Here is a 22,579-nt window from a genome sequence, read left to right as displayed (position 1 = left end):
ACAGAAGTAGTCAGGATGGGCTGGATGCATAGAGGGATCTGCAGTGATTCTCCACCTTCACTTTGGAAAAAGCCTGTTCCCCAATCTACCTGTTGGCCTCTCACAGGTGAGCAGAGACCAGGAGAGCCCTTCTTCTGACACATCCACGCCAGGTTAAGGACGGTTTCACATCTAAGCAAACCGAGGCTTGCAAAGCTGCTACTAGAAAGCAACAGGATAAGGATTCGAACCTGGACAACGGGACCCCGGGGCCCGCACACCTCCCCTAAGCCACGCTGCCTTCCACGGGGTAGTTTCTACAACTACTTTCCCTCCTACAACATCTGCCCAGATTTTCAATAAATCAAGGAAAGCGAGTCCTCTCTCTTGGCTGAAAAGAGCCAGGCCCTCTAGGAAGCCACAACAGACCATTTCTGTTATTACTTGTCCCAAATGAGTCCCTTCACCTTGACGATAAATGTCTAAAACTATCCAGTATCTGCCCTATGCTTCACAGTGGCTCATTCTTCGACTAACCCATTCATTTAGTCCTTCGTTTATTTATTCAGCCAAGCGTGTATGGGGTGCCTGTTAGGTGCAGCTGCTGTAAGAAAAAGGTATACGTGACTGTAGTATGGTCGACCCCCCTTCCCCATGCCCCAATTCCCAAAACACACACCCTGGAGACATAGAAAGACACCGATGTGATGGGCACACTAACAGATGAGGCCACAGTGCTGTGGAGGAGGAGGCTGGCGGAGGGACAGCCATTCCAGACAGAGGTGACAGCATGAACAAGGCTTGGAATCAGAGCCCCGGTCTGTGTGGGCTCCCGTCACGAGCAGCTTGACGTAAAGCTCGAGGCAGGAAGTGGGGAGATGCCGGGAAGAAAGGGAACCAGGGGCCAACTCTGAAAGAGCCCAAGACTTTATTCCTTGGGTGACACGGAAGCCACAGGGCTCCTTCCTTCATTTCTTCACCAAACACTGACTGCGGGGCCACCACAAGGCAGGCACCCCACTGGGTGGTAGGTGTGGAGTGGCAGGCGACGAGGGTAGAGATCTACGGGGGGTTACATGGGAGGGAGGATGGAGAGGAAGAGGAGGACCAAGCCTGCACGCTGCTGGAGCCAAGGCCGTGAGGACCCCTTCAGAAACAAGGTGTGGGTCTCAGGTTTGGCAGTGGCCTGGGTGAGCTAGGATGCTAATTAAGCAGCTTCTCAACACGGGTGCTCAGTGGGCCAATTAGACAGAACTCACAAGCATCTGAGCCTCTACCAGGAACCCATGAGAGACGTTCTCAACTAGAGATGGACGTTTGTTCCAGAGAACACACAGCCCAGGCGCCGCCCCAGGCCTGCAGGAGAGGAAGTAGCCGTGTGTATCCTTGACCCTGGTTAAGTGTGGCTAATATGGGACCAGGACCTTTCCTTACCGCTGAGGCAACAGAAACCCAAAGTGGAGAGGTGACTGGTGAAAGACCCTGTAGGGGTATGTCTGGCAGAGGCAGGGCTAGAAGCCGAGGGGGAGGCCAAGTTCACGGGAGGGATGGTTCCTCCCCGTTCCTCGGGCGTCAGCACCCACTTCGCTGAAAATGGCTTGCATTCTGAGTTCAAGAGGTAGGAAGCACCTTGTTGGGTGATGTCCTGACAAGAGAATGGTGTAGGGGGGTTTTCCTGCCAGCACAGAAGTCACCCTAACACCCCGTGTCCAGCTGGAGGTGAACAGAGACTGGACCAATATTCTCTGCTCAAATGCCCATAAAGGAGCAGCTGTATGAGAAGCAGGCAGGGTCCTCACCAATGTGCTTTTTCTCTTCCCCAAGGTGACCCATGGGACCACCCAGGCAGGGACAAGATGAACCTTGGCCTCAAGGTCTGATGGTACCCACAAAGCACTTTGCTTTCTTTTTTATTTTATTTTATTTTATTATTTTTGGCTGCGTTGGGTCTTCGTTGCTGCACACAGGCTTTCTCTAGTTGCGGCGAGCGGGGGCTACTCTTCGTTGCGGTGCGCGGGCTTCTCATTGCGGTGGCTTCTCTTGTTGCGGAGCACGGGCTCTAGGTGTACGGACTTCAGTAGTTGCGGCTCGCGGGCTCTAGAGCGCAGGCTCAGTAGTTGTGGTGCACGGGCTTAGTTGCTCCACGGCATGTGGGATCTTCCCGGACCAGGGCTTGAACCCGTGTCCCCTGCGTTGGCACGCGGATTCTTAACCACTGTGCCACCAGGGAAGCCCAGCACTTTGCTTTCTGAATCCCTCTCCCCGGACAATTTACTGAGCCTCCCAGGAGCTACAACTGTTTTTCAGGGAACGGGGGAAAGTGAAGACAGGCGTGAGAACCACAGGCGTGTGGCTATTTGAAACCACATAATTGCTGGAGCATCCCCAAAACACGGCTCTTGTTAACACACACTAGAGAATGAGGGAGGCAGGCAGGGGCCGGCCTGGCCTATAAGGAGCCTCGGGTGGTGAAAGGGTTTATCGCTGCTGTCGGCAAGGCCAGGAGGAGAGGAAGCCCCTGGAATGGCCAGTCCTCACACGGATTCCCAAAATCAAACAACAATTACAAGGCAGAAAATCTTCACTCTGCGTGCTGATAAACACTGCTTTTCCACGTACAAAAAAGGATCACACTTGATTTGGAGAAAACGTCACATTCCCAAAAAGTCCAAGGGAATTTTTCCCCTTATTTCCAAAATTCTAGTTACTCTTTGTGACTTGTCGAAGGGGCCTTGTCAAAGGGGCCAATTCCAAAACAACCCTCACAAAATACCAACAGATAATTATCCAAACTGAATGTCAGCACTAGAATTTTGCTGTATTACAACACAGCTTTTGGGTGGGATTAGAGGGAAAGCTTCACTTTCTATAGCTTATATTTACGTATTCTTTTTGTTTTTAAGAAGAGCAAAGCCTTGCTTTCGGAATTATAAAGAAAAAGGTTTTTAAAGAGTCTGATATAAGTTTTGCCTACTGTTTTACTATAAAGAGGGTTTTCTTCCCCCACCATCATAATGCTTCTTCTCTGATTTACAGGCAGAATGCAAGTGAGAGATGGGTGGTCTGCCTTTCAGGGGAAGAAGATACCCCAGTTTAGGCGGCAAATCCACAATCAAGTTCTGCGATCACCAAATGAGGTGGTCATGCCTCACCAGGCCAAACACGCTGCCCCACACACGACAAAGCCAAAAGCATCTCTTAGTCATTTTGAATGGCTAACTTCGCAGTATCTTCCCATTAAATGAGTGGTAAAGGAGGTAACTAAAACCTTTCATAGGGACCCCCCCCCAAGAATCATAAGTGCTAAATTAAAGGTCAGCCTTAGTATTTATTTTTCCTCTACTTGGAGATAAAAAGAAAGAAAGAAAAAAGAAGGTGTGAAAGTCAAGAAGGCAGGGGAGCCTGGGTATTTTAAGTGACAGGTATCAGAGGGAAGGAGAGAAGGGGACAAAACCTTTCACTTGCATGTGCCCAGCTGTGGCTCATTAAAATTTTTGCCTGCATGTTGAAAGGAACTGGTGAGCTTAAAAAAACCAAAAAACAAAAAACACCAATGTCCCTCCGGCAACAGCCGCCCAGCCCCAAGGTTTTCCTTTAACCCGCCTTGGGATGCGGCCTGGGCTTCTAGGTTTGTTCAAGTTCCCCAGGTCCTTCTACTGTGCAGCCAAGGATGGGAGCCACTGCTAAGATATTTGCAGAGTGCTTTGCTGCTTGCTGCACCTATCCCAGGTAGAGGAACGGGCGATGAGAAAAGAGGAGGGAAATCAACTCTCCTGGTGCACGCAACAGTTCCCATAGCGGGAATTAACACACGAGAAAGCTAAGCTAAATCACACACACACACACACATACACACACACAAGGATGGAGAGTATCTGTCTATCACAAGAGAGCGAGCCACACCACAACAGGTATCTGCAAGCAGAGTCCATCTTCAGGAGACGTGAAGAGCCTCTACCCCCGCCTCCGACACCAGGCCTCCCGGTTCAGTGTGGAGAATACCCACCAACGCCCCTTGGAACACAGCAGCCAAAAGCAGGGCCAGCTCCATCCACGCCCAGAAAGCCTTTGATGGGTCAGGGATAAAACAGCGTCTCCAACCTGGTGCGCTTTCAGTAGACACCAGACCCTGTACTGAGACACGCAGCATTTAGTGGATCCTCACAGCCGACACCATCGCACGAGTGGAGCCAACTGAGGCCCAAGAGAACCAGCACAGGCGATGGAGGCAGGACTCACATCCAGATGCAGCGGATCCAGGGCCTTCTCTTAACCACTGTGCAGAACTGCCCCCTCTCTACAAGGCCCTTATGATGTCGGACACACTGTAAGGTGAAGACATCCACTGGCACCTGCCTTCTCCCTATATTACTTGGGGAAGGAGCCCCGGTCTTTACAAACTGATTCACAGCAGCCCGCCTCTCCTAGCCCTCCCCACTGATGAAGAGCTTCTCTGCCCCCAAAGACCCCACAGCCATACAGCTGAGCAGAGACAAGCAGTCCTCCGAGAGGACACCCCGGGAGTGCCACCCGGCTGCATCCCACAGCCCTGCCATCCTTGGCAGCACACATTTCCCTCTCCTGGTTGAAGGGGTTGGGAAGAAAGAACTACAAATTGGCACCTTTATTTCAGCCGTTTGGGTTTGAAAGGCGTCCAGGAAGTGAGGAAACTGCGGAGGAATTCGCCTCGAAGTGATGTGTTGGAGGGCAGAGGGCCACTGTCTGAAGAGCTGCTGGCACAACTGAACAGGCCTGGGCGCTGCAGAGACCTGACAGCAAGGCGAGTCTTCCTCTCTGCACCCTTACAAGACGGGCGACCAGAACCAGTCAGAATAGCCCACCTGGGGGTGTGTTTGGGGGGTGAGGGGAGGGTCAGGCTAATCTTCAGGGCAGGAGGACTTCCCGTCACTCTGCAACAGTTAATGAAAATCATACTGAGGGCTGCCCAACGTTCTGAGGCAGGCACACGACTTGAAGAGACGCCCATGCGTGGGGCGCAGCCTCTCATCCACACCAGAGCCTACTGGCCGCAGTCCCGAGGCGCACCCCTCTTAACACAATTTGATATGTCAGCATGTGAAATGACAAGACCCTCCCAGGCCCCCAGACCACACATTTCCCTGTGTACAGGGAGCACACAAACCCCAGAGGTGCAGAGAAATGAGACCAAGACTCACCTCTACCACTTCCTGTGTGACCTCAGAGAAGTGTCTTGCCCTCTCTGTGCCTCAGGCACGTCATCAGTAAAAAGTGCGTAACAACAGACCCTGTGCCTCCTAGGGCTGCAGAGGCAATATAATGAGGTGAGGCCTGGGGAGGCACACAGAGCAATGCCTGACAACGACTGTGTACCACACACAGTGACCGTTGCAATTTTCCATCTCAAGAGGCTGAACCATGATGAGACTGCTGATGTTTTGACCATGTCTGAACTAGAAAATCTGGCCACTTCGCACGACTCGACTTAATTCACTGGGTAAACTAACCTGTCTCTAAAAACCCTTGCCTTTGAACAGGCAGGGGGAATCTAATATTCCCTCCCTATTTCCCAACAACGACAGGCCTTATGAAAGGAAGGGCTGGCATAAATACAAACACATTTCTTCCACTTGGGCTGTAAAAGCTGAAAATGGCTCCCAGGTGTGAGCAGACACAATTGGCCTGGCCTTCTCTGCAAGGTCACCACGGGGGTCAAAGTCGAGCTGGCCATTTTCGGATTAGGTGCACACGCTGGCGAAGCTTCCCCCGGGGTAAGTGGATTACAGAAGCCACCTGCAGGAAGTGGGAGTGCAGGAGGAGGGGGAGGAAACGGCCTGGCTGGAAGGAGGCTGTGGATGTGGGCGGGGGCCAGCTCCTTTCACACGGGAGATTGTGCAACGGACAAAGCAGCTCCGCTTCCCTTCCCCGCGCTGCCGGGTCACACGGCCCTGCCGTGCTTTCAGCACCCACTGCTGGAAGGAGGTACTTCCCTCCAAGACCATCCATGCTGCACCAGCATCCCCATTCCCACTGGGTCTTGGACTCTATTTAAAACTTACACGGTCATCAGAAAAAATGAGACAGAGAAGGGGAAGAAAAAAACCAAACACACAACAAAGGCCAACTCTCAACGACAGACCCTAAGCTACCGAGCTCCCAAAAAAGGCAGTGACCTCCGTGACCAAGTTCCTATTCCACGGGTGCGCCCCTCCCTCGGCCCCCCGGACTCCACAGCTGGCGTTCCCTTCACTTTCGCAGCAAATGGTTTGCAGATGGACCGCTCATCTGGCTGCCTTACCACCCCCGGTCTCAAAGAAAGAAAAAAAAAAAAAAAAATAAGGGAAGAAAAGAGAGAAGGAAAATGACAAGTCAGGACTGTGTGTAATTTGGCAGGCTCGCCGCGGAGGCCTCAGCGGCTCCTTTCCCAGCGAAGGGCTCCCTGAGACTCGGGGCAAGAGGCAGTCCGCGCTACAGAAGTCCTGGGAAGCTTCCGGGACACAGAGCTGCTTTCTTTGTGTCCTGGGTGTTTAACTTTCTATTTTGAGGCTCACTGGTGGTGCCCAGAGTCCGATGAGCCTGCGGGCCTGAGAACCAGGGGTTCCGCTCTGCCTTGCAACAGAAGCTTCCTGGCCCCCTTCAGAGCAGCCTGCCTGTTGACAAAGGGGAAAATGGGGAGCGGGGCAGCAAACGGGCCTTAAAAGGGAACCAGCCGCGTCCTATGAGCCCTTCTCCCAGTGCTCCTCCAAGTGGCCAGCGCGTTGGCTGAGCACCCCACTGCCCCATCTTGCAGGGGGCACAGAAAGGAGGTGTACGTAAGGTCACTTCGTCTGGGAACCTTCCCCGTCTTGCACCCATCAGCGACGGCGCTGAGGAGCCCCTGAGACCTTCCCAGGCCTGGCTTGTAGGACAACTGCCTGTTTACTCATCCTTCTCTGCAGCTAGACTGCGAGTCCCCTGAGGGCAGGGACTGTGGCCCGTGGGGCGCGTTTGTCTGTCCTGGGCTTCACGTGGAACACACGCTGGCACACCTCCCTGTGGCCCCGCACGCGAGCCCTGGGCCCCCACCTCAGCTTCCTCCGCTTTCCTGTCATTTCTGGTGCTCCCTGACAATCAGAACGACAGCCTCCCGGTGGCAGAAGGCCAGAAAATAGGAGGTGAGGAGCGGGGTCACAGACGACTCGACGCAGGGTGGAGGACAGGTGTGGGCCCCGAGTTCTGATTCCCCCATCAGGGCAGACGAGCATGGCTGTGCTCACCTTCCAGATGCTTCGCCGGGAACAAAGCAGCACCTTTCAAGTCTCAGTCGAGGGTGAAGTTTTATCTGGTAACGGTGACTGATAATCAGCACAAAGGTAAGTGGTGCTAAAAGCGGCTCCCGGCAGGGAGGCACAGCTGTGAGCAGAGCCGCTGATACCCGCACGTCGAGATGGGTACAGATCTCCCGCCAGAAGAGGCTCCCTGCCTCCCAGGGACTCATGAAGGTCTGATGGGGAGACCTGCGTGATCGCCAGTCAACAGTCAATTAAGCAGAGACAAACTGATAACGGCCGTGGGCCTCAAACCGGCGGCCAGAGACAGAGCTGTGTTGCCCGCGCTCGCTCCGTGTCCACTGCCCCCAGCACTTTGCTCCGAAACAAATACCTTAACCAGGGCTTGGAGCCCCACTGTCCCAAAGAAATGCCTGTGCCCATACCGGTGACGAGGGGAATTTGTCTGAATAATTTACTGCCCTCCAAAAGCTCAGCAGCGTGGTTGCTAAGGACTCCACCCTGCCCCCCCCCCACATTACTACAGAAGCTCAGGTAGCGGTTCTCCAAGGGAGGGAGGTTCCCAGACCAGTAGTATCAGCGTCTCCTAGGAACTTGTGAGCAAAGCAGATTCTTTAGTCACACCTCACCCGGACCTGCCGGATCAGAAACTGGGGCTGGGGCCCAGCCATCCTGTGGCCCAGCGAGCCTTCCAGGTGATTCTGGTAAATGGTCCAGTTTGAGAACCACACAGGTGATGGAGAGAAGCCATGATCTCCCAAGGGAATGGGTGTGACTTTTACCCAGAGGAAAGAATCCGTTCACACCCACAGAAATCTGGGCAAACGAGGCAGAAAGTGAGCACGTCTCTGAAGACACAGAAGAGAGAAACCGAAGCCCCCGGTTTGCATATATTTTCCTGTTGTGCTGTTTTCTGACTAGGGCCCTGGCTTCCCTTTAGCATCTGGGATCTGAACCGGCTACAGGCTGCTCTGGGAACACGGAGATTCACACTTGACTTGGGGCCTTTTAAACACAGCTTTGTTCACAGTTTCTCCCTAAAGCGTTTCAGTCACTACTGACTCCACGATCCTGATGAGAGAGTGTCCAAAGGCCTGCAGCGAATAAGATGTCAACGGCCCAGATGGGGTTTACTTTTACACCAACGCCCAAGCCGACTGGCCTTCCTTCACCAGCAAGACTAACCTGGGTTCCTACTGGAGGACGCCACTCAGAAGCGGAATGCGGAAAGAACTGCCCATTTCCACATTTTCCATTAAACTTGATTCAGTCCACTCTTAACCTGACGATTCGTGGATGGTCCAGCAAATTCCCCCACAGGAAGGACGGACAATCATTTACCTTGGGGAGAATTTCGACGTCCACCTCCCCTTGTACACACACTTGTAGTCCCCACAGGTCCACCTTTGTATCAGGACGTAAAAAGCTCCACCGTCCAAGGTTACCACTCAACTTTGTAAGACGACAACACACACACACACACACACGCACACACACACACACACGCACACACACACACTTTTAGCAATGCTAGGCGACTATTCATTACTCAGTGTAATTTCACCTGATAATTAACAGTCTCAGCGTGGGTCCCGAAGCCCAGCCTAATTTTCTGAAGTTGAGTTCGGGGCCCCTTTCTCTCTGGCTGGGCCCTCGGGGAAATGGATTCCTCTCCCCAGTCCCGAGCGGCTGCCCAGATCCTCACTGCCTTCTGCTAAGGCTCACTCTTTAATTACGCTGTAATGTGAATTGATCTTCCCATTAATGAGCCTGTAAAGAAGACTGATCTGGCCCCGTTTTTCTAGAGGGTGTGCTAGGCACACGGAGAGTTAAATACTGCTATTGATTTTACTTCCCCAGCAGACCCAGCCCAGAAGAGCTCCCTGCATCCCTCCCGGCCTCACCTCGTGCTCCCTCAGCGGCACACACCGCTTCTGCCACTTAACTGGCTCCCAGTGGGGTCACAGACGGGACAGCAGGTTTCATTCCTACCAGGTTTTATTCTCCGGAAGTGACCATAAAGCGATGTTAAATACGCCATCCCTTTGATTTCATCAGTTTTTCTTCAGCTAAGAGGTCACAGCAAAATACAGAACTACGTCGTTCAACCTGCCTCTGATGTTTTCATTTAAATTTTTCATATTCTAAGTCTTCCAGGTACTTTGCTAACAGAAGAGAAAGATACTTTCCTCAAAAGAAAAAAAAAAAAGATGAGTTTTCAAATTACTGGTTGCCAGGAAGCTGGGGGGACGGGGATAGGAGAGGTGATGGCTTCAGGGGTAGGGGGTTTGTATTGGGGGTGATGACACGTTCTGAAATTAGACAGCGTTGAGAGGTGCACAACACTGAGGAGGTACTAAAAGCTTCTGACCATACACTTTAAATCCGTTAAAACAGTGTTTTATGTTATATTAGTTTTCTCTCAATAAAAAAAATATAGTTTTCAGAAAAGTTTTTTTTTTCCCCCCCGAAGAGTCGAAGTAAAAGGTATTTCGATGTGTTTTCAAATGCAACATAGAACCTAAGGATTTTAACAGCACAATGACAAAGTCACAGGTAACTGTGTGCAAGGAATCTTAGCCTAGATCTCCTACCTGATCAAGGCCACAGGTTGGGGGAAAGGGAGCGGCGAGGCATGGGTAGGGGACAGGGTCCAAAACACACCACCAACTGGAAAAGAAGTTACGTGGACAAAGCCAAGGGCCATATGGGAAACATGCTACAGCTAATACACCTGAGACAAAGCTGCTGTGCTTTAAAACTAAAGTCGATTTTACAGCAAGCTTTTTACTCCTAGGAGTGAAAAAAAACGCAACCATTTCCACTGGAACCAATCTCCTCAATGATATGAGTGCAGTAACACCATAGGAAAAGTGGAAATTTTTCTTCCCCAGAAATGTCACTTATGCATCTTATGCATCACACAAAATTACTGTTGCTGTGGGAATTGTAACTTGAGTTTCCTGGACTTCGAATTAGAAAAAAAAAAAATCTCAAATGTGAAAATCTACCAGCAGATTCTGTCCCTGTTGAACAAAATTCTGTTTCTTTTTCTGAGAACTATTTTATCAAATTTAGCTCCCTCGCTCCAACCCAATCCTATTAAAAGCTTTCCTCGAGTTTAATGCTTTTTGGTTATTAAGGACAAATGGCTTTGGCATTATCTGCAGAACGCGATGCAAATAAAAATCTGCTCTTTGACAAATACTTTAATTGAATTTGATTCCTTTAATCAGAAAGTATTAACCAATTGAAATTTTCCTGAAGGACTCCAGTTCCCAAAACTCTAGAAAACTCTGTTTTGAGGCCCCGATAGTAAAGCCGGACTTGAAACAAACCCTTTTCCCACACAGCCCTCCCAAGCGTGACCTCTGCACAGCAGGACACTGGTGTCTGGGGGATCAGACCACTGTCGTGTGAGTGAAGAACCAGGGTTACTGACAAGGACACGGGAGACAGGAAACCAAACACAGAGATGAAGAGCCGACTTCTACAGGCAAACAAAATCCAGAGGCAAAAGTCCCTAATTACAGGTGCCTGAGCTGAAAACCACAAAGCTGCTACTTCTAAAAGACATAAGGCAGCCAACAGTGGTTACAAGACAGGGGTATTTCTTTTGTGACATTACTGCCCCAACTCTCAGTTTCTGAGTCACAGAAGGAATATACCAGCTGCAAGTGTACTTTTACCATGTGTTTCAACCCCTTCATTCACCAGACAAGGAAAAAGCACCCTGTCCCAGGTCACAACATCATCAGAGACAGACCTGGATATATGCCTCGTCCCCCCCTGTTCCCTGACCCGCCTGCCCGCAATCTTGTACCCAGAAAGCTGTCCCAGCTCCTCTCACTCAAGACAGCCTCAGCCACCTGGTCCCTTTGCACATTCTGATTATTTTTCTCATCCTCATCCTGCCCACAAAGGGGAGAATCTGGAGACTAAGGGCTACCAAGTGTGAACGTTGATTAAGCTAAGTGACCAACCACATTTGCAGACATCGTGTCAGGAGCTTCCCACACATGATGGCACTGAATCTTTCCGAGGTCACTCTGGGCCCCAACTGCACGGGCCCAGAAGGTACCTACTAAATGTCTGTTGAACATGTGACGCCTTTTACCGCTACGGTTCTGAAAAGACACAAACACACCAGCAAAACATGCTCTTCAAAGCCTGGACCGTTGGAATCATCATGTGGATGGAGATGTGAGAAAATCACGTTCATTTGTTGCCCGCCCTGCTATTTTCTCCCCTGTCCTTTGCACGAGCCACTTGGGAAATACAGGAAGGCATGGAGGATGAGAGCAAAATTATCTATAATCCTGCTACCCCAATGTCACGCTGCTAGCCTAACTCCGCAGGCACTAGATCCAGGGGTCTGAGATTGGAGAGCTCAGGCCCCCTCAGAGAGAAGGAAGATAAAGACCCTTCAGTGTCTGTAGTTTCAGAGAAATCACTGACCAAGTCAGATGGTGACCAGCTTCAGGCCAAAGGTAGCATCTGCCAATACGAACCTGCATTTTCCAAACTGAATCAAAACCAGGAGGGAGTCTTTTTTTTTTTTTTCTTTCCTACTTTACATATTTTAATGCTGTCTAATGGAATAGCAGGAACAAGGCCAACCAGCCCCATTGCTCCTGACACTTCGGCCAAGAAACAGAAATGTATTTTTAGTCAGCAGAGCAAGGCCTGATTCAGAGCACCACAGGCCCTCGGGGCAAGGACAGGTCACCTGCCACACTCCTGCACGCTGTGCAGGGGGGAAGAGAAAGGAGCAGTGAACGAACGTTTGTGTCCAGTTTTGGTTCACCTCTCGATTTTGCACCTTACAGGAACTCAAGGCAGCCTTGGTTTCCTGGCTGGTGACACAAAGATGTTCTCTCTGGCCCTGGCTTCCCAACCAAGCGAAGAAGAAGGGGAGGGAAAGCAGTGCTTCTCAAACTTGAACAAGAGGGCAAATGGCCAGGGGACCTTGTGAAGCCAGCTTCTGATTCAGCAGGACTGGGATGAGACTTGAGATTCTGCATTTCTAACGAGCTCAGTGCTGATAGGACACTGCTGGTCCAAGAACTGTCCTTTAAATAGCAAGGAGTTAAAAGTGTCTTCCGGTGCATTGCTCTATAAACATACCAGGGATTGACATGTCCCTAACTGGCCTCAGGTAAGGGTGACTCATTTAATTTAACTCGCAATGAGACACCTTCCAGATGCTAGACCCCGCAGGCCAAATGGGTACAAAAAGAAAGTCAGATCCTTGACTGTCCATCTTGGGACAAAGAGTTACATCCTTCGCGTCAGCATTTCACAGGTACAAGAAGTGACTCACAGACCCTGTGGCCTTAAAGGTGAGATCATGCCAAGGCCCAAGGGGCCAGGTGGCAACTAGCTACCAGCCAGCAGCCGGCCGCCATCTGTCAAACACCTACTCTGGTCGTGCAGGACGGTAGGAGCTTCATATACATCTCACTCCCCTTGAACCTGGGGCTCACTGCCCCTGTGTGTACAACGGGCCAAGAACACATTCTGCAGATGCGGAAAATGAGGTTCAGAGAGATGAATCTGTCTGTCCGGGACACAAGGCTGGGCCACGATTCTAACCCCTTGCCCCCCAACCCCACAGTGCCTTGAAAAGGGTTGAGCCCGAGACCATGTTTCACAAGGACAGGGCACCTCCAGAACACAGGGCCTGTGGCCAGCAAAACCCGGAGATCTGAAAGCTGCACCAGCCATCAGACGGATGACTCTTTCCCACCAGGTCCCTCTGCTTGGCTCAGGGTCGAGAAAAGATACCCACAGGTGAGCAGACCAGTTATAACACCAGCAAAATCAAAATCAAATAAAAACCAGTGGGGCTGGAGTGGGAACAGGAAATCAGGTGTGAAGAGGGAGGCGCTCTGCTGGGGGAGCTGTCACTAAAATCTGGTCTAGAAAATTGTTGGACTCATGACTGGTTTATCTGGAAAGACCTCTGGGCGAGTTTCAAACAAGCAAGCACCTCCACCTGACTGCTGAAGAAGTGGGGTAACTCTCAGTTACCTCCCTTTCTTTCTCATTTAAGTCTCTTTATACCCTTTTTCATTTCCAGTGTGTTGTCTATAATAATCGACAGGCTGTATGTTGTCTGACACTTGACCATGACAGCGAATTCCTTACTTTTATATTGATTTCAGAAGGCCGGTGGTTTTTTTTTTTTAAGCCATGAAAGTGAGTGGAGTCACATTCCCAAATTCATTGCCACAAAGATGAACCTACTGTCTTATCATGCACACAGCTTCTTTTAAGTTGGGTTTATTCACTCAAATTGCAGCTTAACCACTAGGACAAAGAGATTTAATTCTATGTACCCCTGGGCATTAAAAAGATAATTTCCCCCCAAATTCAAGATGAGGCAAAACTTCTGGGTTTTAATTCTACACACCCCAAAACAGCAAGCAAGGCATTTGTTATAATCATTAGAGCTACATGGAGAAAGGCCCCTTTATTTTACCAGTGAGCCCAGGAACACGAGTTTCCCTGCCACCAAATGTCAGCAAGATGATACCACGGCCTCCCCACACAGCCCAGGGTCCCCCAAATGGTACCACTTACAGAAAGAGAGAGAGGATACGAGACGAGGCAGCACCCAGCGACGGTATGGCTGTCAACTCATTGTTATTGAGGTACCTGTAATGACAACAAGAAGAAATGAATCATTTAAATCATTTAAATTACCAGTAAGAAATCACAGACATAAAAAAAAAAAAACCAACAGTGCTGAGTTGGCCATGGGAAGACTGCTATGTTGTAATGCTGAATACAAGATAAAGAATTTAAAAGCAAGTTGTTAACGGGAGAGAATTTATGCCAGGTCACAAAAGCCAATTATTTACCACACCCAGAGTTTGTGAATAGACACTCAGGGGATGTCTCCCGTCCTCTAGGAGCTTCCAATCTAGCTCAGAAATCAAGACTAACAGACAGGGAACTGCGAACACAGGCCAAGGTGCATGACGCAGAACAACAGCGCCCTCAAGACCACCAGTGAGAGAGCTCCTTGTGGGCTGAAACACTCAGAAAAGGATCTGGGGAGGAAAGACAACCCCCTCCTGGTTGTTTTGTACACGTCCCTGACACGGCTCTGCCCTCACCAAAGGGCAACGCGCTCGGACCCAGCGCCAAAGACTCGCGCACTCCCGTGGGGTTCCTGGAGCTGGGACATGTGGGCCAATTACTCCAATGCCTCATCTGTACAACAGGCAAAGGAGCTGGACTTGGAGATTCTCATCTATTTGAGATTCCAGCTTCTCTGAACTCTGCTCAAGTCTCCAGACACGTTTCCCAGGAATATATCCATACACACACACGCTTTTGCACGCAGACAACTGGAAAATCCTCCTCAGACCGCAGATGCTTCCCAAGCTCCCTTCCCGCTCGAATATTCTAAATCTGTACTTCCATAGTTCGTGACTCTTAATGGAAGGGAAAGCCCGAGAACCAGAACACAGCTCGCCTGGTCCACCCCCAGAGGCTCCGGAATCTGGCCTCCTTACATGGACATGTGTTTCCAAATCTGAGAAGAGAATCCAAAATCAGACTTGCAAAGTGAGCGCAAAAATCCTTAAGAAAGCCAAAGCACAGTGCTCAGGCTTTTTGCCGGGTGACGGGCTGGAAAGAAACTGTATCTGAGATGCAGAATCAAGGATAAAGCTGGGTTATCTTATTCTCATTTTTGAAGAGAGTATGTCTTACATAGAGCATCTTGTTATGGTTTGAAGACAAGGCCACTGAAATGACAGCTGTATTCATACAAGTTTACAGCTAGCGTTTGCTTGAATAGAATAATCTGGTTGTCTGCCATCTTTTATAGAAATGAATAGGGTTAAAAAAAAGGGAAAAGGCCTTGAATTATCCCATTTGCCTTCTTCAGTGCCAAAGCTAGTTAGAGATGAAGCTTGGCAATTACTGGGCCGAGGGACACAGAATGTCTGTTTCAATAGCTTCATGACTGAAGCATCTGGCAGAGAGAAAGCAGATCTGTATCATGCGGCAAATCCTTTCTCCACTTAAAGGGCCCTTGTTTGTGTGTTGAAGGAGACAATTAATTACTTTAACAGTCTCTTATCTGACTGCCCCCTAAATCAGATTGCTTCTCCTTCACCTTTTATCTCTCCACCCCTGCTGTGATCCGTTTCCTATCTCGGTACAGGGACGCTGAAAACTCTCCATCAGTATGAATCTCTACCAATAAATCTTCACGGTACCGTAAATGCACATATTACTAGAAGAGAGCCTCAGATCTTATCAGAGCAAGGAAAACTAAGGTCAGGGGCCTGTTGCCAAGAAGGCAGCTTGCTTAAGAACTCTTCATTTCTTACAGATTTACTCTCCAACACAGATGTTGGGGGGGGGGGTCATAATAATAATAGCAGCAGCTAACTTACTGAGGGCTTATTATGTGCCAGGCACGACTCTAAGAGCCTTTCAGTATACTGACCCGTCTTTAGAGCCCTACAAGGCAGGCCCCATGAACAATGCCATTGTACCAATGGGGAAACTGAATCACTAAGATGTTAAGTAATTTGACCAAGGTCACCAGCAGTAAAAGGCAGTGGCCCTGTGTGTCTAGCCCCAAAGTTTAGGTTCTTAACCATTACCTCTACTTATTTATAGGGACAGCAGCAACTCTACAGTATTATGTCACTGCATCGCTACAACTCTGAGTACCTCGCTACCAGGTACTAGTACTGTTCCCTACCTTACAGGTAAGTTCTAAATTTCAGTTTAAGTCACCACCCCAGGGTGACACTGAGAGAGAGAGGCCTGGACAAGAGCCGAACAAAGTACAACTGCAAATCAAAGGAGAGCCACAAGTGAAAAGGCCAGCAGGCAGAAAGCTCATAATCCCTTGGGGTGACATGGTAACTGCACTGTAGTTGCTTAGGATTGGACTTGATTTTAAACCCAAAATGAACAGTATGGACTTCGCTGCAGGGGAACTCTGGCTGAATGAGCCACCCCTGCTGCACATATGACAAACTGCTCCACCCAATTTCACAGAATAATAAATGAACAAGGAAAAGGGGCATCATCATTATATCTCATATCTTGACCAAAATGCCGGAGGCAGAGTGTGCAGGTGCCGTGGACCAGTGCTGAAGGTAAACAGGACATTTTAGGTCTGGATCAGCCTCCCGGAGTCAACAGGATGAGGCAGAAATCGCAGGCTCTGATCTCAGCAGGGCTGCTGGATTTATGAAAAGGTCAGATGGAGCTCAAAGGAGAAGATCTACAAGGCTAGCTTACTTCTGGATCACTTCTACTTAAAAAGAACCGCTAGTAAATCTAAGTCAGCTCCACCACTGCTGGCTCTCTCTTGGTTCACTCTGTCCCTTGTTGAAACCAGAACACTACCCTCAGAAGGCAACGGAGGACCAACTCGCGCTGAGACACGACCAACTTGCCAGACCGAAATAGAGACCGGTCAAAAATAGCACAGCCAGAGCTGGGCAGGGAAGGGCCCTCGGGAAGTTCAGCACACTCTCCACACGTAAAGACACTGTCGGAATTTAGGTCTGTGTTTGATGAAATCTTCTGAATATCTCGGGCTGTGCAATCTTCCCCCCCCCTTCGGACTCTCCCCCAAATTTGCTTCCATCCAAGGCCCTAAAAATCCTTCTAAAATATCTGGCTTCTATAACTGAACCTTTTCCTGATGATTTAGGACCGAGAAGTGCTCCAGGAGCGTCAGACCGTGAATTGTGGCTCAACCCTGCAGCTGGAAAAGGTGTGAAAAAGATATGGGGGGGAGGGCGGGGGGGCCCTCCCTGGACAGATGTGGAGGTGGGCCTTTCCCAGCCTTCTGGGCCCCCTCAGCTCTCTCTGAAACTCCCACTTACGTCCTCGACTTGGTTTATAGGAAGTTTTTACATTTTGCAAGATGCAAAATGTTAAAAAAGGATGTTTCTGAGGACTTTCATTACTATGACTGCCTCAGTCGAATTAGGCATCAAGAAACAACGAAAAACAAACCCACAGGTCATTCTGAGTTATAGTGCTTTCTGGTTTTTAAAACATTTTTGGCCATATTTATTTATATACTGAAGAGCTGAGATAAGCACACAGTAAAATTTCAAACTGTTTCAAAAAAGAACACCAGGAATACATATTGAAATAGACAGCTTCCTTGCCCTCCAGGCCTCTGGTCTGCCTCCTCTGGCTGCCGGCTACTAGGGATGGACGCGTGTTTTTCTTTCACACAGATGCTTGTGTGTTATACAGACGGTTCGGTACCAGTTTTTCCCTCAGTAATAGATCTTGGAAATCTCCCTAATTCTTTTAACCAGCGGTGGACCGCTCCTCGGCTGGGATGAAGGGTATGAATGAACCATAATTTATTTAGCCGATCCGCCAATTCGTAGGCAGTTTGGTTGTTTCCAAACACAAAGGGAGCTGCCATTAATAACAGTCAAAGTTGGGCTAGGGGTTGGAAAGTCAGTTTGTTTTGTTTCTCAAGCAGGAGAAAGTCGTCAGTAGCAGGTAGGAGCGCGCTATTTTGGAGTCAGGGCCACTTAATCAATAACTGTTATTAGTGTTTTCAGCTACTTGAGAATAAGGCAGACTACATAATGACTTTGGCAAGACTTATGATATAGTGTGTATACCAGCTGGCCGGATACAGTTATTTTAATATCATGATATAGGATATAGTTACTTGAAGTCAGCACTTATAAACAATAAGGGCAAACGCTTTTCTATGTGCCAGGCTCTGTGCTGAGGGCTTTATGTGCCGTGTCTCACTGAATGACATGTCAACCCTTTAAGGAAGGCACTAAATCATCATCACCTCACCTTAAAAGAAGAAACTGAGGCCCAGTTACGGCACAGCAGAACAGGGGTTATTAGGAGGGGATTATACAGTTCAGATTTTTACATCAGACAGACCCGGGTCCATTCAACCCCGAGCCTACCCCGACCAATCGAATGGCCTTCGGCATGTCACTTAACCTCACTGTGTGCCTTGGCTTCCTTCTCCCCAGTATGTGCAAAGTACGAGCACCAACTTCATAGGGTTTTGGCAGGATCTGGCTGAAATAATTAAATCTAACAGCCTAGGAGAGAGCCAGATATATAGTAAATGCTTAACAGGTGGTGGTAATTCACAGCCAAAAAGCAGTGCCTCACACGACACCCCCTCGGGATTTCACCCCGCCCTTAAACACACCGCACACCCGCACACACGGGGGCGGTGGGGCGGGGGGAGCAGAAGCCTGGGACACCAGAGGGTGAGCCATAAATACCCGGAGGCAGGGCACACTCAGCCTTCCTCGCCGCCTTCAGGAACATTTTAGGTCAACGGCCCTGGAAAGCACACGACAGCACCCACATGAAGCATTCCCGGGCCAGGCAGCAGTAACGTGATCCGAGTGCAGTTTTGAAAGAGGCCGGTATAAATAGCCCCTCTTATTAATAGCGGAGCCTCGCCGTCCAGGCCCGCTGGCTGGAGGCCCTCCCTGGTGGGCTTTCCTAGGAGCTGCGGGCAGTGAGGGCCAGGTGGCTTGGCAGCAGGTGCACGAGGTCCTCACGTCCTCTGGGGGCCTCCGACGGCTCGCTTTCTCTCTCCCACTGGCCTGCGATGCTCTGTGGTTCCGGCCTCCAAAATAAAACCACTGCTAAACCACCGCCCGCTGCTTTGCCAGCCTGTGGTTCCCCTTGCGCTGAGCTTTCCAGACTCGAGTGGCTGTGCAGGCTTTAGGGGGAACTGACAGCTCCCAGGAGACCCAGTTAATTTAGAAGCAATTGTGTGTCAGCTGTGATTTTTTTCTTTTCTTCAATATCCTTCTCCACCTCCCCACCCTGCACTCCTGACGGCCTCTTTCTGCCTCCGTCATGTATTAAAATTCCCTTCGGGAAAGGCTCCGATCCTTATCAGTGAGAAGTTCCACTGCTCTGGGCCCCCGGGGAATTTGTCTCGTCCATCCCGCAGTGTGACACCAGGGACCAGAGGGGGTCACGGTGGTAAAGGGTTCAACCTATCGGCCCTCAAGGATTTGCTTCTTAACAAGGCACCGAGCTTGAGGCGAGGGGCGTGCGCTGTGTGCTTCTGAAAGTAGCAGAAGAGAAGAGAAATAACACACAGGGAGCCCTCCCCATGGGCAAGGCTCTGGACACCAGCTCCAATGAATAATTATTATAATTCGATAACGCGTCATCATGCCCATGTTCCAGAAGAGGGAAAAGAGGTACAGAGGTAAGTAACTTGTCCAGGGACACAGTCCCCCTAAGGGGCAGAACCAGAACTCAAACCCAGGTCTGCTTGCTACCAAGTGTGCATTTTCCCCAGTACACCCTACTGCATCCATAAAGGGCAATCCCTGTCTTTACGGCTGCCACACCCAGGAAGGCAGTGCTGCCATGGAGAGCTTGGGACAGGAGTTAGACGGAGGGCTGCAGGCCCAGCTCTCCCATGTACTAGCTGTGCGACTGCAGCCAGGTTCCCAGGCCTCGGCTCCTCCAACCGTCTCAGAAAGGTAGAATGACCATAAGGAGTGGATGGCTTAGCACGGTGGCCAGCTACGTGTGTCAACATTCCCGAGTGCATTAGCAGGAGTAAGGAGAGAAGGTACACCCAGCAGAGAGAGAGCGCAGAGGAGTGGGTGAGAAGCCTCATCCTGTCCCTAAGTTCAACAGGAGCTCAGGGGAGGGAGACAAGCCAGGTTGGGAGGGGAGAAGGGAGGCTGGGCTTGGAGGGGGTGTGGGTTTGGACAAGGGGTCTGGAGGAGTAAGAGGAAATACTCGGTACCTAGAGAGAGAAGACTGGTGCAGGACGAGTGATACAGGAGATAAACACTGGACTTCCTGTCCTTTTAAAATCTTCGGTGGAAGGCTGTGGGTTAAGATGAGGGGTATGGGGATTTAGGGCAGTGCAGCTTCAAGGTTAAATGCACAGCTCTGGGAATCAAACAGATTTGAGTTCAGCTCTCAGCTTTACCAACTAGGCAACACTGCACAGGTTTATTTAACCTCTCCGAGCTTCCATTTCCTCCTTTGTAAAGTGGAGAAAATAATTGTAAAGGAAAGAATTTAAATCAGATAGAATTGGTGTCAGGATGAAATGAGGCAGTCTTCCCCGAAGTTTGAGTGCAGTGCTGCTGTGATTATAGTGGCCGTTGGGATTCGGGAAATTTATTTTTAAGACTAACCAGCATCCCCAATGAAGGACAGGTGCAAGTCAGATGCTCTCAGTTCTAGATATGGGTGGGGTTTAACGTTCCAAAAAAGCACCAAGTAGAAGGGGGATTAAAAGCCGGAGGTCAAGGGAACCAAACCAAATGAAAATTGAAAGGCTGTCTGGGGAAGGAACAAATGGAAAAAGAAAACTAGAGAGAATAATGCAGAAAAGGCTCATGGGAGCATCTACTGTGCCCCAAATTTATGGCAGGGCCAATGATTTTGGAACCATAACCTAACATGACCCCCAGGGCCCTGCAGGACCCAGGCGCTGGCCACACACTGCACCCCTCACGCACGCCAGGCACAATGGCCCTCCGTCCTCTTCCTTCCTTGGGGGCCTGTATTTGCAGCCTGTCCTGTCCACGTCATTCACATTTGCTTGATCTGATCACCACCATCCTAAGCACGCTGGCTCCGTTATCACCCCTCCAAAATCACAAAAAAAGAAAATCCTCCCGTGACCCTGTCCTATGCCCCCCCTTAACACTTACCACCAGTGAGTCCTACTGGTTTCCTTGTTACCCCTATGTCGTGCCCCATCGTAACATGAGTTCTGTGAGAGGCGAGGTTTGTCTGCAGCGCCAGGATTGGGGGAGAAGGGGAGCAGCATTTAAGGGGCCGCCGAAAAACTCCGGAGCCAGGATAAAGAACATCTGAATGCAGTATTTTTTAAAGATCAAAGTGAACACAAAACAAAATTCATTAAGAACAGAGTATCTAAGTTTTCACACCAAGATAGGATTGGCAACAGTGCCGTGTCAAGCCAGACTGGAGCCTGGGGCAAAGGAAAGGTCAGTAAAGCTGATCCTGACTTTACCGAAACTTCTTGTACTTTGTTGACCATGGGGTTTTTTGGGGCATTCATTCTGATGTTTTAAATACTGCATTAAGGTATCGTTTATCTCAAATGCTGAGTTTTTAGAGGCCCCTTAAATTCTGCACCTGAGGCGAATGCCTCATTTGCCAACCCTAATCCTAGCCCTGTATGTCTGTCTTATTCACTCCTGTGCTCCCAGCAGCAGAGCAGTGCCTGGCACATAGTAGGTACTCAAGGAAATGTTAAATGAAAGCTTGAATAATGCCAGAAGAAACACCTCAATTTCTGTTTTGTCCAATTCTAAAAGAAACCACTAAGCTCTGAGACTCAACATGCAGAAGCTGAATATCATAACCACAAGCGTTAAAGGCAGCCTGGATCAGGGGAAAGCACTGGGTTATGAAGCAAACCGGTTCCTTGATGGACTGCGTTTATCACCTTGGGTGGCTGTGATGGGCTGAACTGTATTCCCTCAAGATTCATATGTTGAAGTCCTAGCCCTCAGTACCTCAGAACGTGACTGCATTTGGAGAAAGGGTCTTGAAAGAGGTCATATGGATGGGTCCTAATCCAATATAGCTGGTGTCCTTTTAAGAAGAGGACATTTGGACACACACGAGAGGCACCAGGGAAGTGTGCATATAAAGGAAAGGCCACACGAAGAGGCGGCAAGAAGGTGGCTGCGGAGGAAGCCAACCCTGCCAGGACCTTGCTCTTGAACTTCCAGCCTCCAAAACTGTGAGAAAATAAGTTTCCGTTCTTGAAGTCACCCAGTCTGTGGTCTTTTTGGCAAACTAACATAATAACCCACTCCAAACTTCCCTGCCCTGACCACTGGTCTGTTGACCCTATGGGAAAATAATGATCCTGGACAAAGTATTTCCAAGGGCCCCTTCCAACTCTGATCTTCCTTTAACTTTGGAAGTTGAAACCTTTTTTAAACGGACATGGAAATCATAAACGCCACCTTGGAGAATTTGGAGACGGCAGCAGGGAATGCAAGTATTTTACAAATTGCACCATCTGATTAAATTTCCTTTAGATAAATCATCAACAATGGAATCAAAGAATAATAAACAAGGACTTGGGCTTCCCTGGTGGCGCAGTGGTTGGGAATCTGCCTGCCAATGCAGGGGACACGGGTTCGAGCCCTGGTCTGGGAAGATCCCACGTGCCGCGGAGCAGCTGGGCCCGTGAGCCACAACTACTGAGCCTGCGCGTCTGGAGCCTGTGCTCCCAACAAGAGGGGCCGCGATGGTGAGAGGCCCGCGCACCGCGATGAAGAGTGGCCCCCGCTTGCCGCAACTGGAGAAAGCCCTCGCACAGAAAC

At 49.8% G+C, this 22,579-nt stretch overlaps 1 protein-coding gene across 1 annotated transcript in view; it reads right to left on the bottom strand.

Moving 5' to 3' along the window:
* Window positions 1-22,579, bottom strand: part of LRIG1 (leucine rich repeats and immunoglobulin like domains 1) — a 120,365-nt gene that overhangs the window by 57,128 nt on the left and 40,658 nt on the right. The window contains exon 3 of the mRNA XM_007192641.2: window positions 13,812-13,886. Within this exon, the coding sequence (XP_007192703.2) occupies window positions 13,812-13,886 (75 nt within the window). The remainder of the gene's footprint in view (window positions 1-13,811; window positions 13,887-22,579) is intronic.

The sequence above is a fragment of the Balaenoptera acutorostrata genome, chromosome 10 (genome assembly GCF_949987535.1).
Source record: "Balaenoptera acutorostrata chromosome 10, mBalAcu1.1, whole genome shotgun sequence".
In the NCBI taxonomy this organism is placed as follows: domain Eukaryota; kingdom Metazoa; phylum Chordata; class Mammalia; order Artiodactyla; family Balaenopteridae; genus Balaenoptera; species Balaenoptera acutorostrata.
This window is presented reverse-complemented; position numbering and strand designations above follow the sequence as displayed.